This window comes from Cataglyphis hispanica, chromosome 12 (genome assembly GCF_021464435.1).
Source record: "Cataglyphis hispanica isolate Lineage 1 chromosome 12, ULB_Chis1_1.0, whole genome shotgun sequence".
In the NCBI taxonomy this organism is placed as follows: Eukaryota; Metazoa; Arthropoda; class Insecta; order Hymenoptera; family Formicidae; genus Cataglyphis; species Cataglyphis hispanica.
This window is the reverse complement of record NC_065965.1, coordinates 6,595,796-6,610,000: the sequence shown is the minus strand read 5'-3', so window position 1 is coordinate 6,610,000 and position 14,205 is coordinate 6,595,796. Positions and strand designations below refer to the sequence as shown.

General features: G+C 37.3%; 2 protein-coding genes across 20 annotated transcripts in view; one reads left to right on the top strand and one right to left on the bottom strand.

Moving 5' to 3' along the window:
• Positions 1-14,205, top strand: part of LOC126853432 (plasma membrane calcium-transporting ATPase 3) — a 70,008-nt gene that overhangs the window by 29,088 nt on the left and 26,715 nt on the right. For 9 of the 19 annotated variants that reach the window (XR_007687965.1, XR_007687966.1, XM_050599176.1 and 6 more), the window contains 9 exons: positions 87-221; positions 2,061-2,096; positions 3,168-3,580; positions 3,691-4,175; positions 4,482-5,527; positions 5,637-5,851; positions 6,093-6,244; positions 10,129-10,261; positions 13,993-14,061. Coding sequence is in view for 17 of the 19 variants with exons in the window: in XM_050599176.1 (XP_050455133.1) it covers positions 87-221; positions 2,061-2,096; positions 3,168-3,580; positions 3,691-4,175; positions 4,482-5,527; positions 5,637-5,851; positions 6,093-6,244; positions 10,129-10,261; positions 13,993-14,061 (2,684 nt within the window). In the remaining 2 variants the exon portion in view is untranslated. Of the gene's footprint in view, positions 1-86; positions 222-2,060; positions 2,097-3,167; positions 3,581-3,690; positions 4,176-4,481; positions 5,528-5,636; positions 5,852-6,092; positions 6,245-10,128; positions 10,262-10,664; positions 13,869-13,992; positions 14,062-14,205 lie in introns of those variants that run through there. The other 10 variants (XM_050599178.1, XM_050599175.1, XM_050599180.1 and 7 more) reach the window with 5 other exon arrangements.
• LOC126853434 (xanthine dehydrogenase/oxidase-like) overlaps positions 1-14,205 on the bottom strand; it is an 86,348-nt gene that overhangs the window by 59,958 nt on the left and 12,185 nt on the right. The gene's annotated exons all lie outside the window — the stretch shown is intronic.

The following is a 14,205-nucleotide window of genomic DNA, read 5'->3' as shown; positions in this document are numbered from 1 at the left end:
TTTTCCAGTGTACAGAAAGTCATAAAATACTTGAAAGATTTTTATGCGACAAAAAACTATCTTGAATGTATTGTATTATTAAAAAGGTACACATGTGATGGAGGGTTCTGGAAAAATGTTAGTTACTGCAGTAGGTGTTAATTCCCAGGCGGGTATTATCTTTACCTTATTGGGTGCTGCTGTTGATCAACAGGAGCAAGAAATCAAGAAAATGAAGAAAGGTACGTATAATCGTTATTGCCGATCGATTGATCCATCATTTTGAATGACTGCACATTTATGCAGAGGTTACTAAATTCTTAGAGTAATGTGTAATTTATATATATGTATATATATATATATATATACAGTAAATGTTTCTCTAAAAGTTCCATTAGGTTTTATCAGATTACTTTAGAGATTGATCCCACATATTCTCTCTCTTTTCTCACTCTGATGATTTAGTATACCTATCTCTACTAGCAACTTCTGAATCATTTAATAAACTCTATTTTGAAACTTTATTGAAGATCCGGTTTATGAATGCGTTACGATATGTTTAATAGCAAATTTAGATTTTATAGCAATTTGTGTCTCGTAATAGAAGTTGTTGGTATACTCTACCATATTCCCGCATGGACATTTACAAAATGTTTCAAAATGAGTGTAGACGAATCGCAGTGGACGCATGATTTTGACGTGAATTGGTGTGATCATTTTTTTTATTATGAATTTTACAACAGTCGTTTTTTTTCGTTCCCTGTACTTTGTACTCTCAACATTGCATTTGCAAACAGTGGATTTTAAACTTTTATTAACTCATTAACTATAATTAATTGTAGAAGATTTGCGTTTCAATTGTCAATGTTTCCAGACACTTTTCATGTGTACATTTTAAAAAAATATTCTACATAAAACTGCCATAATACAGCAGTATGTATTATTTTATAGTAATTCCTCTCCATTAATAAAGAATTTTTTCCCGCTCACTTGTTTACACTATGAATATATTATATACATTGTACCAAATATAAAAGTAATATTTACAAGTTTTATAGTATGATATTACATATTCGCAAATTATCTTTATTAAAAATCCATTTACATAGTTTATCAAGGATAATGCCTTTATCGGTAATTTTTTCAGTGTTATTATTTTTGTATTTCTTGCGTTTGTAAGTCATTTGTGTTTTTGTCCCCCTCTAGCTATAAATGTTTTTGCTATATAATGTTTTTTTTATCTTTGTCTGATATGTGTATATGAAATCTTATACTTGAAAATTTCAAGTTTGATGAAATTATTATTGTGAGATATAATATCTTTCAAAATAATTTTTATGGAAAATGTCTTAAATGGTATGTACTTCTGGAAAAAACCAAAAAGAAGTTTTTGCGAATATTAAGTATATTTTAATAATATTAAACTATTTAAAATTTTGTTTACGCGATTAAATTTCTATAAAGAAGGAAAAAATAATTGTTATTTATATTTGTATTTCAAATTATGTACATCATCAGAAACTTTGAACTCTTTTGCTCTCTTTTTGACTTATTCAATATTAAGTACGTATTCAATATTAAATAACGTTTCTTAATTTAATCTTAATTTAAATATATTTTTTTTTAATAATTCAGAAAAAGTACGTCATTTTTGGGACATTTAATATATTTTATGGAAAATTAAATATCAAAATTTCACAATTCCTCTCTTTGATTCATATCCTTCTATAAATCTTTCGTTATTGCACAACCTAGAAGGTAAACTCGTATTTTATTGGCAAGTTATTCACAGGAATGCACTTTCATGCACTCTTATAGTTACATTAGTGAAATTTTGTTCGTATATTATAGAAGCAATAGTTGCTTCTTTATGTTTGACCTTCTGGGCTGTATCCACCTGTCTACCTATTTCATTTGTTAGTGTTAAGTATCCTCTTGCGAAAATTAATGAAAAAATAGAAAAAAAAAATGATAATCACAAATGTAAATTCTTTTATTGGCGCAACTATTATACCATTGGCATATATATTTTTCAAATAGATTGCTAATCAATTTCATTTTGCATGTATTTTTTTATCTAGAGGCTAAAAAGCAGCGGAAGAAGAAGTCATTACCAGGTGAATAATTCTAAATAATATATATATTTATATATATATTTTTTCTTATTATTTTTATTATCTCGATATACATATATGTATATATTATACGTATATAATACACACATAGATTTGTGGCCATTGAGGCCAAGAAATTAATTGATTATTTTGAGTCCTCAAGACAGCATTCAGTTTTTTATACAATCTTTATCTCTCACTTCACCTCACTTTTTCATTTCTTTTGCATTTTGTTCGGGAATTTTCTTTTTCCTATATTATTACTTTAATTAATTATATCTCAACTTTACATTAATGTTGCGTATTTTTAAAGGAATATTTACTTTTATCGCACTCTTTCTCTCTCTCTCTCTCTCTCTCTCTCTCTCTCTCTCTCTCTCTCTCTCTCTCTCTCTCTTTCTCTCTAATGACATTTGATTATAAAGTTTGATTTCTCTTTTTTTTTGTCGAATATGGTTTAAGGGTATACTCTCGGACCTCGATGTAGCGAGAAGAAATGACATTAACTTAAAATCGAAACGTGACGTATGAGATTGGGCGTTAAATTTGTTTAAAGATTGCATTCTCTCGATACAGCAAAACGCTACATCTTAGGCCGAGAGCATAAGAGAAAAAAACAAAACTACATTGTCCACGCTTTTGTGTTCCCTATTGATCTTTGCGTGTTCTATTAGCAGTGGTTTATATATGCATTTGACACGCATCAACGGCTACCTCGTTCTTGCATATAGCTTCTTGTTTTCTGCATTCTAGTAATGATATAAACATCCATGGTTTTAATCTGTGTTTCTCTAACATGTAACTGTTGTGTCTTCCACATTAATCTAAAATCATCTCTCATCATGAAAACTTTTGGCTATCCATCGACTCGAGTAGCATCCAGTATTTTATTAGAATGCTTTTGAGATAATATATATATATATATATACTCGTTCTAAGTGTAACGATCGAGATTCAGTCGGCGTTGCGATCGATCAGCAACCCCTTGATGATGATCAAGATCTTGGTTGAGATGCGAGTCAAGATGCGATCGCTCAGGCCGATTGAGCCTCGATTGATGTATATAACGACCAGGGATGCAGTCTAATCTTGACGTGGTAAATCAAGGAGAGGAAGCGGTAGAGATTACCGGGAACAGTCACGTGACCGCAGCCGGTAAGCACGAGGGTGGCGAGAATCATCACGCGCCCGCGCCCGCAAGCACCGGGGAGCCCAGCGGGAAGAAGGAGAAGAGTGTTCTGCAAGCCAAGCTAACTAAACTCGCCATACAGATCGGTTACGCCGGCTCGACCATCGCAGTGCTCACCGTCGTCATTTTAATCATACAATTCTGCGTGACGACCTTTGTCATCGAGGGCAAGCCGTGGCGAAATACGTACGCCAACGATCTGGTGCGGCATTTGATCATCGGTGTCACGGTGCTCGTAGTCGCCGTACCCGAGGGTCTTCCTCTAGCCGTCACTTTGTCACTCGCTTATTCCGTCAAGGTAAGATTCTACAGAGATTTTGTAATTTTTTTTTTAAATAGATTTATTTAATTCTTTTTTTTCCTTTCCATTTTCTTCTCAAATCGCCCCTCGTTCTTCTCTCTGTACAGAAAATGATGAAGGACAACAATCTGGTACGTCACTTGGACGCCTGCGAGACTATGGGTAATGCCACCGCCATTTGTTCGGACAAGACCGGCACCTTGACTACGAACCGCATGACCGTGGTACAGTCGTACATATGCGAGAAGATGTGCAAGACGACGCCGAATTTCTCGGATATACCGAGTCACGTCGGTGAACTGATCGTACAGGCCATCTCCATCAATTCGGCGTACACGTCGCGAATAATGGAGTCGCAAGACCCTAGCGAATTGTCGCTGCAGGTCGGCAACAAAACCGAATGTGCCTTACTTGGATTTGTATTAGCCCTGGGCAAGAAATATCAAACCGTGCGGGACGATTATCCTGAGGAAACTTTTACGCGGGTGTATACGTTTAATAGCGTAAGAAAGAGCATGTCTACCGTTATTCCCAGGAAAGGCGGTGGATATAGGCTCTTCACCAAGGGCGCTTCCGAGATCATCATGAAGAAGTACGTACAGTTTTCTCATTCTTTTTTCAAATATGATACTAAAGTTTAGTGAATCTTGCAATTTCACTCATTTCATTCACTTTTTTTCTTTTTGAGACTTTTATGACGGAATTTTTTTAAATCTCTGAAAGATTTTAAGAGCAAAACATCGTTCAACAATCTTAGCTATGTGAAAATTTTTTAAAAATGTTTTAGATAATGGGAAGTTATTAGAATGTAGTGTAATATTATTTAAAAATAATGTCAATTTCTTTTTCAAGCTCAATTTCATTGATTGAAAAAGAATTTTGATCGATTGTATTGCAGATGTGCCTTTATATATGGTCGCGAAGGTCATCTGGAGACGTTTACCAGAGAGATGCAAGATCGTCTGGTAAAGAACGTGATCGAACCTATGGCATGCAACGGACTGCGCACCATCTCCATCGCTTATCGCGACTTTGTTCCTGGCAAGGCGGAGATCAATCAAGTTCACATCGACAACGAGCCCAATTGGGACGACGAAGATAATCTAGTGAACAATCTCACCTGCTTGTGCATTGTCGGTATCGAAGATCCGGTGCGTCCTGAAGTACCGGACGCAATTAGGAAATGCCAAAAGGCTGGCATTACCGTGCGCATGGTGACAGGTGACAATATAAACACCGCGCGATCCATCGCGCTTAAGTGTGGTATTTTCAAGCCGAACGAAGACTTCCTCATTCTCGAGGGTAAGGAATTTAATCGCAGGATTAGAGACAGCCATGGCGAGGTGCAACAGCATCTGCTGGATAAGGTGTGGCCAAAATTGCGAGTACTAGCTAGGTCGTCGCCCACCGATAAGTATACCCTGGTAAAAGGCATCATCGACAGTAAAGCGAGTGAGAGTCGCGAGGTCGTGGCTGTTACCGGTGACGGCACGAACGACGGTCCAGCCTTGAAGAAGGCCGACGTCGGCTTCGCCATGGGCATCGCCGGCACGGACGTCGCCAAAGAGGCGTCCGACATTATACTGACGGACGATAACTTCTCGTCGATCGTGAAGGCGGTCATGTGGGGGAGAAATGTCTACGATAGCATCGCCAAATTTCTGCAGTTTCAACTAACCGTCAACGTAGTTGCTGTGATCGTCGCTTTCATCGGTGCTTGTGCCGTGCAGGACTCGCCGCTCAAGGCAGTACAGATGTTGTGGGTAAACCTAATCATGGACACATTAGCGTCCCTCGCCTTGGCTACCGAAATGCCTACGCCCGATCTACTCCTCCGTAGACCATACGGTCGCACAAAACCACTCATTTCCAGGACAATGATGAAAAATATTCTCGGTCAGGCCTTGTATCAGTTGAGCGTAATTTTCACGCTTCTTTTCGCTGGTGAGTATTGCCTCTCTTGGCCCTCCCTTCCTTAGGATTTCTCGATTCTTCATTCTGCCTCGTCGATCAAATAGAACATTTTAAAAATATCCGCAATTGACTGCCGCAGGTGACCTGATGCTCGATATCGACACGGGCCGCGGAGTGGCAGCGGCAGGCGGCGGACCCACGCAACACTTCACCGTCATCTTTAACACGTTCGTCATGATGACTCTTTTCAACGAATTCAACGCCAGGAAAATTCACGGTCAGCGCAATGTCTTCCAGGGAATCTTCACCAACCCCATCTTCTATTCGATTTGGATCGGCACGTGTTTGTCGCAAGTAAGTCGCGCAAGGCTATATCTACTCAACCTATATGCGACATGAGATGTTGTTGGATATTAAACTTCCATCTACGATCAAACATCCGGAATTTGCAGTGAGCTTAAACAAGAATACAATGAATCTATAACTAATCTTTCATTAACAAAATGCAAAATAACGGTTAGTAGCTTTTATGACATAAACGATGTTACTTTATCTATCTTTTTTCTAAAATAGAGCCGTTTAATTTTTTTTTAAGGTGGTCATCATACAATATGGTAAAATGGCATTCAGCACCAAAGCGCTCACGTTAGACCAGTGGTTGTGGTGCCTGTTCTTCGGAATCGGTACGCTAATATGGGGCCAAATAGTTACGACTATTCCTACACGCCGAATTCCCAAAATTCTTTCGTAAGTTAAAATTATGTACTCTTATACACATAAACACGTTTTTTTGTTTGTTCTTTGAGCACAGAACTGAGTTTTGTTGCAATAGAAAGAACACGAATGAAAAGATAATTGCTCACAATATAATTTTTTTTTTTAGAGGAAAACGATTTTTTTTTAAAACAGATGAGATTATTTTTATCGTTATTTATTTGTATAATTTATCAGTTTTTTTTCTTTAATAAGAGAATCTTTAATTTATTAATTAAGCATATGCATATAATTGTTTCGAAAGTAAACTGATGGAAATTCTTGTTTCTTGCATTATGGATGTTTCTTGATATGTAAAGATTACTGTGTAAAGGTATAAAAGATGAAAGGCTTTTTAATAAGTAAACTGTCTTGCGATCACTTGATGATTGTGAATAATACCATCAATATATCGACATTGCTGAAATCATAACGCTTAGAGTAACCGATTTTATATATAATGATCTATTATCACATATGAATTGGCATCTTAAGTTTTCGTCTCATTAGTGGTAGATGCCTTTGCATGGCGAATCTTGAGCTCACTCGTGCTAATCTGTATATATACATACATATAATACACTACACGACTAGTAAAAGTTTTATGTCGAATTCCCGAAGAATGTTGTCTCCTAATAAAAGCACGCATGATTATTTTACTTTGATCTATGATTGATATCTTTGATATAAATCCGTAGAATAACTGCAATGTTATACAAAATATGATTTGATGTTTTTGCATCAAACTATAATTAATTGAATCAAATCTTTAATAATGTAAAAAAAATTATATGTATATTATGTACATAATTAGAATACTTTTGTACTTAACAAAATTATGTATACATATTTACTTCTGTAATTCAGAAAAAAATTATTGTGAAGAATCGTATGTGAAATCGATCCTGATCAAATAAAAATAATCACGCGCGCCTTAGGCAAATCCCATTCCGGGGATTCTATCCCTCGCTCCTCCAACCTTGGGAGTAGTTTACGTAACTTGGCCTTAAACGTTGCATGATTACAACCGTACATTCGGAATCTACGTACTTGTTTGTATTGAGTGACCGATGACGTGCGCTGTTGCACTAATCAAAATCTCTAATTCAACGAGGTGCATTAGAAAACGAAAAGGCAAAGGCGGAAGCTTAATTCAATTTAATATAACGTCGTTGATTATATAATTAATAAATTGCGCGCGATTTTTTGTGCGTGAGAAATATTTTGAGATGCCATTAATTAATGCTTATTAACACACACATATAAACACACACACACACACACACACACACTTTTACTCGATTCGTTGAACTTATGTGGTCTCTATTTTTTTCTCTTTCTCTTTTTTTTTTTTTTTTGCCCAACCTTTTCTATCTTTGCCTCTCTCTATTTTTGTCTCTTTTCTTACTGTTCTTGATCGCTGTCTGTACTTTCTCGTCCATCGTACATGACACGTACACGATCCGAGGACACGCTCTCATCCATAATCTCATCATAATCCTTTTCTTTCTACTCGCCTGATCATACACCTGTCCGATCCAATTGTAACCGGTGCAAGATGTGTTTCCAATACTGTAAAAAGTATAAAAGATGGAAAAGATATTTTTATTATTGAGAGAGAAAATATATAAGGATGCCTCGCGTGTTTTACAGCATCGAAATTCGAACTCGCTGATTTTACAATCTCGATCATCGAGCTTGTACCACTTTTTTGCACATCACCATCTCTTCTCTTCTATCTCTTTTTCTCCCTTCAAAGCTAATTCAGCTCCTAATTCTCAAAAGAATCACGGCTCGATGCGTAGCCGCATACGAGAATCTCCCTACTCGAGGGAGGGAAGATATATAATCTCGAGTTGAGAATATACACGCTTTTTTGCCACTATAATCTCTCGGTAGATACGCGAGTCGAGTGTGCCACGATAAAATGTTACACGAGCAGAAGGGTCAGCCAACCAAAGGTTACAGGGAGTGCTCTCGCGCGAAGCTTTTACCGCCGAGTGTGGTACGTGCATCGCTTGATAACACAACGGGACTGCCCCGGCTATTCACTTTGTATTATGTGCGTGTGTGTGTGTACGTGTGTGTATATATATATATGTATGTATGTGTGTATACCGTTTCGTAGGTGAATATAATCCTTCCCTCGTATACGTGTACATATATATATATATATATATATATATATATATATATATATATATATATATATATATATATACGTCCTGTAATGCGCCAGGACAACGACAATGACGAACATCGTTAGTTAACTAAGCAGAGTATTGTCGGATTGGTCCCCGATTACGCGTGTTTTGGCACAATATTAAGCATGATCTTTTTTTTTTTTAAACGGTATTTGAATCCGATGAAATCTCTCGCATTTTCGATAATTTCTTGCTGGCATTTCTTTCTTTTTTTTTTTATTTTTTGACATTTGGAGAACAGATCGCTTGACGAAATAAAGGATTCCGCGAAAGACTCCTTATGGAAAATTGTCCCCCGATGGATCTCGTTAAAACTTTAGAATTTTGTAGTTTACGAACTCCACCGGGAAATAATTTCCATAAGCAGTGTGCGGGGTTCTTCACGGACCGACCCTCGACATACTATCATTATCTCGTCCGAGTATATTATTCTACACGAGAGCTACGAGCTTGCGTGCGAGCCTATAAATAGCGACGATGGGCGACGCGTAGTCGCGACTGGTATTATATGATTTTCGCGCTTGTATCGTTCAACAGGTAAGGATACAACTCGCGTTGTTTTACAACGTCAAGATGATCGACGATCTGACGCAAAATTGACGATATACCCCGAAAAAAGAGAGATGAATCGATGAGGTATTTGCAGTAAAAAAAAAAACCAACGAAACGGAAACACAACATTCCACAGGCCTGATATTCTAAGCAAAGATGGTCGCTTTATCAGAGTGAACCGTACTTTCGCGATAATTGCAAACCTAATCGCGGACTACGCTGAAGGGAAGTGTGCAAAAATCGACGCGTCTAATGCAAAAATGCTGCATTTTGATGCACTTGCAACGATTCTCTTGCGCGCATATATAATCTTGGATATATTTTCTTCTCTCTCATTTTCTTCTTTCCACTTACTTCTCGCATTCTTTCGCTGCACTCATTATCCGTTGTAATATAGAACTGGAAGAAGCAGCAAAACTGGAAAGAAGTTTCGCACATTTAATCTAGCTTTACACTAACATTCATTTATAATAATCTATATCATGCAGAATACATTTTCTTACTCACGATATATCCACATTATATCACATCTACATCCATCCCCTCGTTTATTAGTTCATATATACAGATTATTAATTAATCAAATTGTTTGAAATAATTTTTGAAAACTGAAATAATTTTTCCTTTATCGGATATCTAATCTTTTGTATATTAAAAAAAAAAAAAAAAAATTCTTGAAATCCCTATTAAGGAAAAATTATTTCAGTTTATTTCGAATCCTATCACGTTCACCCAACACTCCCCCCCACTCTTTTTATATTTTTCTATAATACCGTCAATCTTTGTCGCATATTTTCTCATCGCACATTCACACACATCGCACATTATCTTGCCACTGCCATTAGCTTTGTCACCATTACCGCTATTATTTTCTCAAATCATCACGCGTAGCGTTAGCTTATCGTAGTAGATTAGGGATTCTGCTAAAAGGAGCGAGGGGAAAACGGTGTTGGGTGGTGTGCAGTGCGCCGAGGAGAGGAAGCCGGCCGCAAAGAAACAATAAAAAAAAAATAGAGAAAAATTAACAAACAGTATAGGCACACCATTCTTTTCCATTCAGTTTTTTTAACAGGAAGAAATCCGAGTGATGAAGAAATGGTTTCATGTTTTTTTCAAAAACAGATGGGGCCGCGGCCAGCCGGATGATATCGGCGCGATCAATCTAGGAGACGAGAAATACGACCCAGACTCGGATAAAAAGCCGCGCGCAGGACAAATTCTATGGATCCGTGGTCTAACACGGCTACAGACACAGGTAACTATCCCTAACTTTCTCTCTCTCTCTCTCTTTCTCTCTCTCTCTTTCTCTCTGTCTTTCTTTCTCTATCTATCTCTCTCATTTTCTCATTATCTCATCACTCAACAAAAATCAATATTCTCTCGATTCCTCTATCACGAATACAGAAATGAAACCCAACAAACCGCCTCCGGATCCAATTTCCGGTTCAGGTGGCAAAATCACACACGGTTCTCTTTAACATTAAGACTTTCATAGGACTCTTTCTTCTTTTTCTTTCTTTTTTTTTTCTTTTTTTTTTTTTTCAACAGGATGTGCGTTACTTCAACGTTTATTCCACGTTGAACGTATACGCGCGTCCAATCATTATTATCACTATTGTTATTATATTATTACGTACTCATATATTATTACGTTACAGAATTGAATCCGAAACTACTCTTATTACTGCCATTACCATTGTTATTACAACGACGACATAACACAACGAGACGAGCCCGTTTCAGTTTTGATGTTATCTTGGTTTGCATTTTCATTTGAGTTCCACCGCGTAAAGAGAGCCGCGCGCGTTTTTCCACCGCAACGATCAAAACCAATAAAACCGTGCGATAAAAGTGTCTCAACAGACGACTAAAGTCGATAGACCCGATTGTTAACCGAAAAGCTCTCGAATGAGAGCACGCGGGAAACGATCGCTGAAGGAAGAGCAAAGAGCCACCGCGAATTTTCACACGACAACGAGACACTCGGTGCTCTCTCACCCTCTCTCTCTCTCTCTCTCTCTCTCTCTTTCTCTCTCTCTTTCAGAGACTCCAAGACACCTCTGTGTCTTTACTTTAATTAGGTATCACATTCATGTACATATACATATGTATGTAATATATAGACAGGCAAACTCAATCTCCACATATAAGTCTTCGCCGATAAGACTATTAGGTCTAATCTCTCGACGAGGTCATTACCTCGGGTAGGGGAGATCGATCCGCGGGCATCGATCGATCGATCGGTCGATTAGGGTGATAGGACCGAACGGAGAGAAACGACAAACAGAGACGAGATAATGCGATTAACGTAAAAACCAGAATAACCCGTATATGACTCGACCAGTGTCACTGATCGCGCATGCACGACTCTTCGACGAGAACGACGCACTAATAGGATTGACGCACATATATACACATACACACCAACACACACACATAGAAATTTGCCACAGTAGACGCACAGCTTGCTCTTCGCTCGTATCCCCCTTTACGCGAGTACCGCAGATGTGGGAGAGACAAGGGACAGTTGGGATCGGATGTAAAATTTTTTTATCATGTAGATAGCACAAAGGATCAGCTGTGATTGAATAAATACAATGATCCAGTTATGAAATAAAAATTTCTCTTAAACTTAAAGATACGAAAAAGATTTTTCTCGCATTTAAAATATTATAAAATTTTATTCTAGATATTTCTTCTCTCTCTCTCTCTCTCTTGTGTTTTTTCTAATCTAAGAGACGTATTCCCCTGTATTCTTAATTTGTACTATTTTATATAAGTGTACAGAGAGATAAAAAAAAAAGATGTAAAAAATTACAAGCAGATAGCAGATTCCAGAATCAATTATTCATTTCGTCGATTAATCTTTTTCAAATTTTTGTCCCAACTTTCTCAAGTGTCTTATCGTCTCTCCCTCGTCCTCCCTTTTTAAAGAAGATCGCGAGTGTCGTGACCAATATGTAGGAAGTACCATCAGCATCACCGGTTCGAGTCTCCTGATATTATGGATACTTTCGAGAGCTGAGCACATATATTACATTGCGTACATACTATATTATATATATATATATATATATATATATATATATATATTTATACATTCATCTCTTTCCCGTACAGCTTGCATCCACAGTAGATCTCCACAGACAGCCAGAACCAACTTAGCAATGGTCCACGCAGTCCTCAGCCCCAATATATCTTTCTTTCTCTCTCTCTCTCACTTTCTTTCTCTCTGTTTATGTTTCTCCTTCCATCTCCCTCTCCTCCACCTCCCCCGAACCACCACCCCACCCTATCTCTCATACTCAATTTTTGTTCCCTCAACTCCATCGTGTCTCACCCTCTCTTTACGCTGTCTATACATCTCTAGTCCTCGTGAAATACATGTCAGACGCTTTCATCCACCTACTCCAAAATTTTTCGGAATCCCAAAGTGTGCACACATCACTCTTGTCTCCGAGTCCAGTGATCGATGTCACGTCTCGCCGATCGACAAACTCGAAATATTCTCTCCCGCAGGGATTTAAACCTTTTCAAACTGTTGTCGTGCGAGGTACACCCTGTACCCCCGTTTCTGGATATCCGCAAGTGACGTGAAAAGCAGGATGTTAAATCGATCTACGTGAGCAATGAAGCTACGCTTCGTAATAACTTTCTTCGCCAAACTTTCTGCCTTTCGCAGAGACATGTCTTTATACCGCTCTATGTAACTTCCCTCACTCCCGCTGTTAAACGAGTCCCCCGATCCCTTGCGTAATGCATAACGCCGCGCGGAGACTCGCGACTAAAGTAGGCAATCTTACCTTATGCATATAGCGTTTATACATTATCTAAATCCGCCTCTTACACGGGACACGTAATTAGCCGGTAAAACGAACTTTGATTGTTACGCGTTTCAAGACCGAATAAAAGATTCATCTGCTCCGCTATTGTCCTTAGCGGCTTTAGTTGCTGTCGTCCCTATCGATTTTACGTTGAAGCGGAAGACTCTACTGTGTAAGTTAAAGTAGACGTTGCCGAGAGAATGACGTTTATACATGTGGATTATATATGGATCATACATTATATATCTGTTGATAATATCAGGTTATATAAATATTTATAATATAGGTGTTATATAAATTATGTGCAGCTATTTTTTTGCGCAATTAAAAAAATATATCAATTGCGACGATAAAATCACGAAACGACGATTGGCGATCAGTCTCATCTATACGATGATTAGTATATTTCAGGATTAATGATTGTGGTCCGTTTCTCGTCGAAGAATCTTTAAAATATTTGATATTACTCTGTACGATGATTGCGCAGTGAAGTAGTAATTTTAAAGTAGTAATGTTAAATATTTATTTATTTATTTGTCTGTCTATCTATTTGTCTATCTATTTATCTATCTATTTATCTATCTGTCTGTCTATCACTTTGGCGGCTCGGGCTGTAACGCGACAAAGATAACGACATTGCTGGTCCGTTGCAGCTATTACAGCCGACGTGATGAAAAAAAAAACGGATGCACGATTTGCACACAACGTTGAGTAAAAACCAAAAATTTTTAGTCCAGCTAGAGAGAACTCGCGACGACACGTATTATTTCCTTTCTCTCTCTCTCTCTTTCTCTTTGTCTGTCTCTCTACCAATTTTTCTATTATATATATATATTATATATAGCTACACTTCATACTCTTTATTGTTGTCTTTATATATATATATATATTCTCTTTCTCTTATTTTCTCTGTAACTTCGTCTGTTTCGCACAGTCAACGGTCGATAAGTATTCAATATCACGAGAAGCACACGTTAATGGCTTAAGCAAAATAAAACAATGAAAATAAAAAAAATAAAAAAAAAAAAAAACAGAAAATCGAACAGACAATTAAGAAAAAAAGACAGAAAAAAAGTGATAAGACGACAAAAAGAAAATACAATACCAATGGAATGTCACGTGAAGCTAATGATGTAAAACTGGATGTGTCACCTACTTTCAGACGAGCAATAGAACTCTGGTGCAGAATGTATCTGTGACAGGCAGATCCCCTTCTCAGGATTACTACATGGTTAGTCCGCAAGTCCACTATCATCCGCAAGTTTGATCATTGTTTGACCGTGTTATAAATAATAATCTGATTAACCGTTTCTCTCTATATTTATCTATACGTATATATTTTTATCAATTTTTTTTTTTTCTTCCTCTGATATAT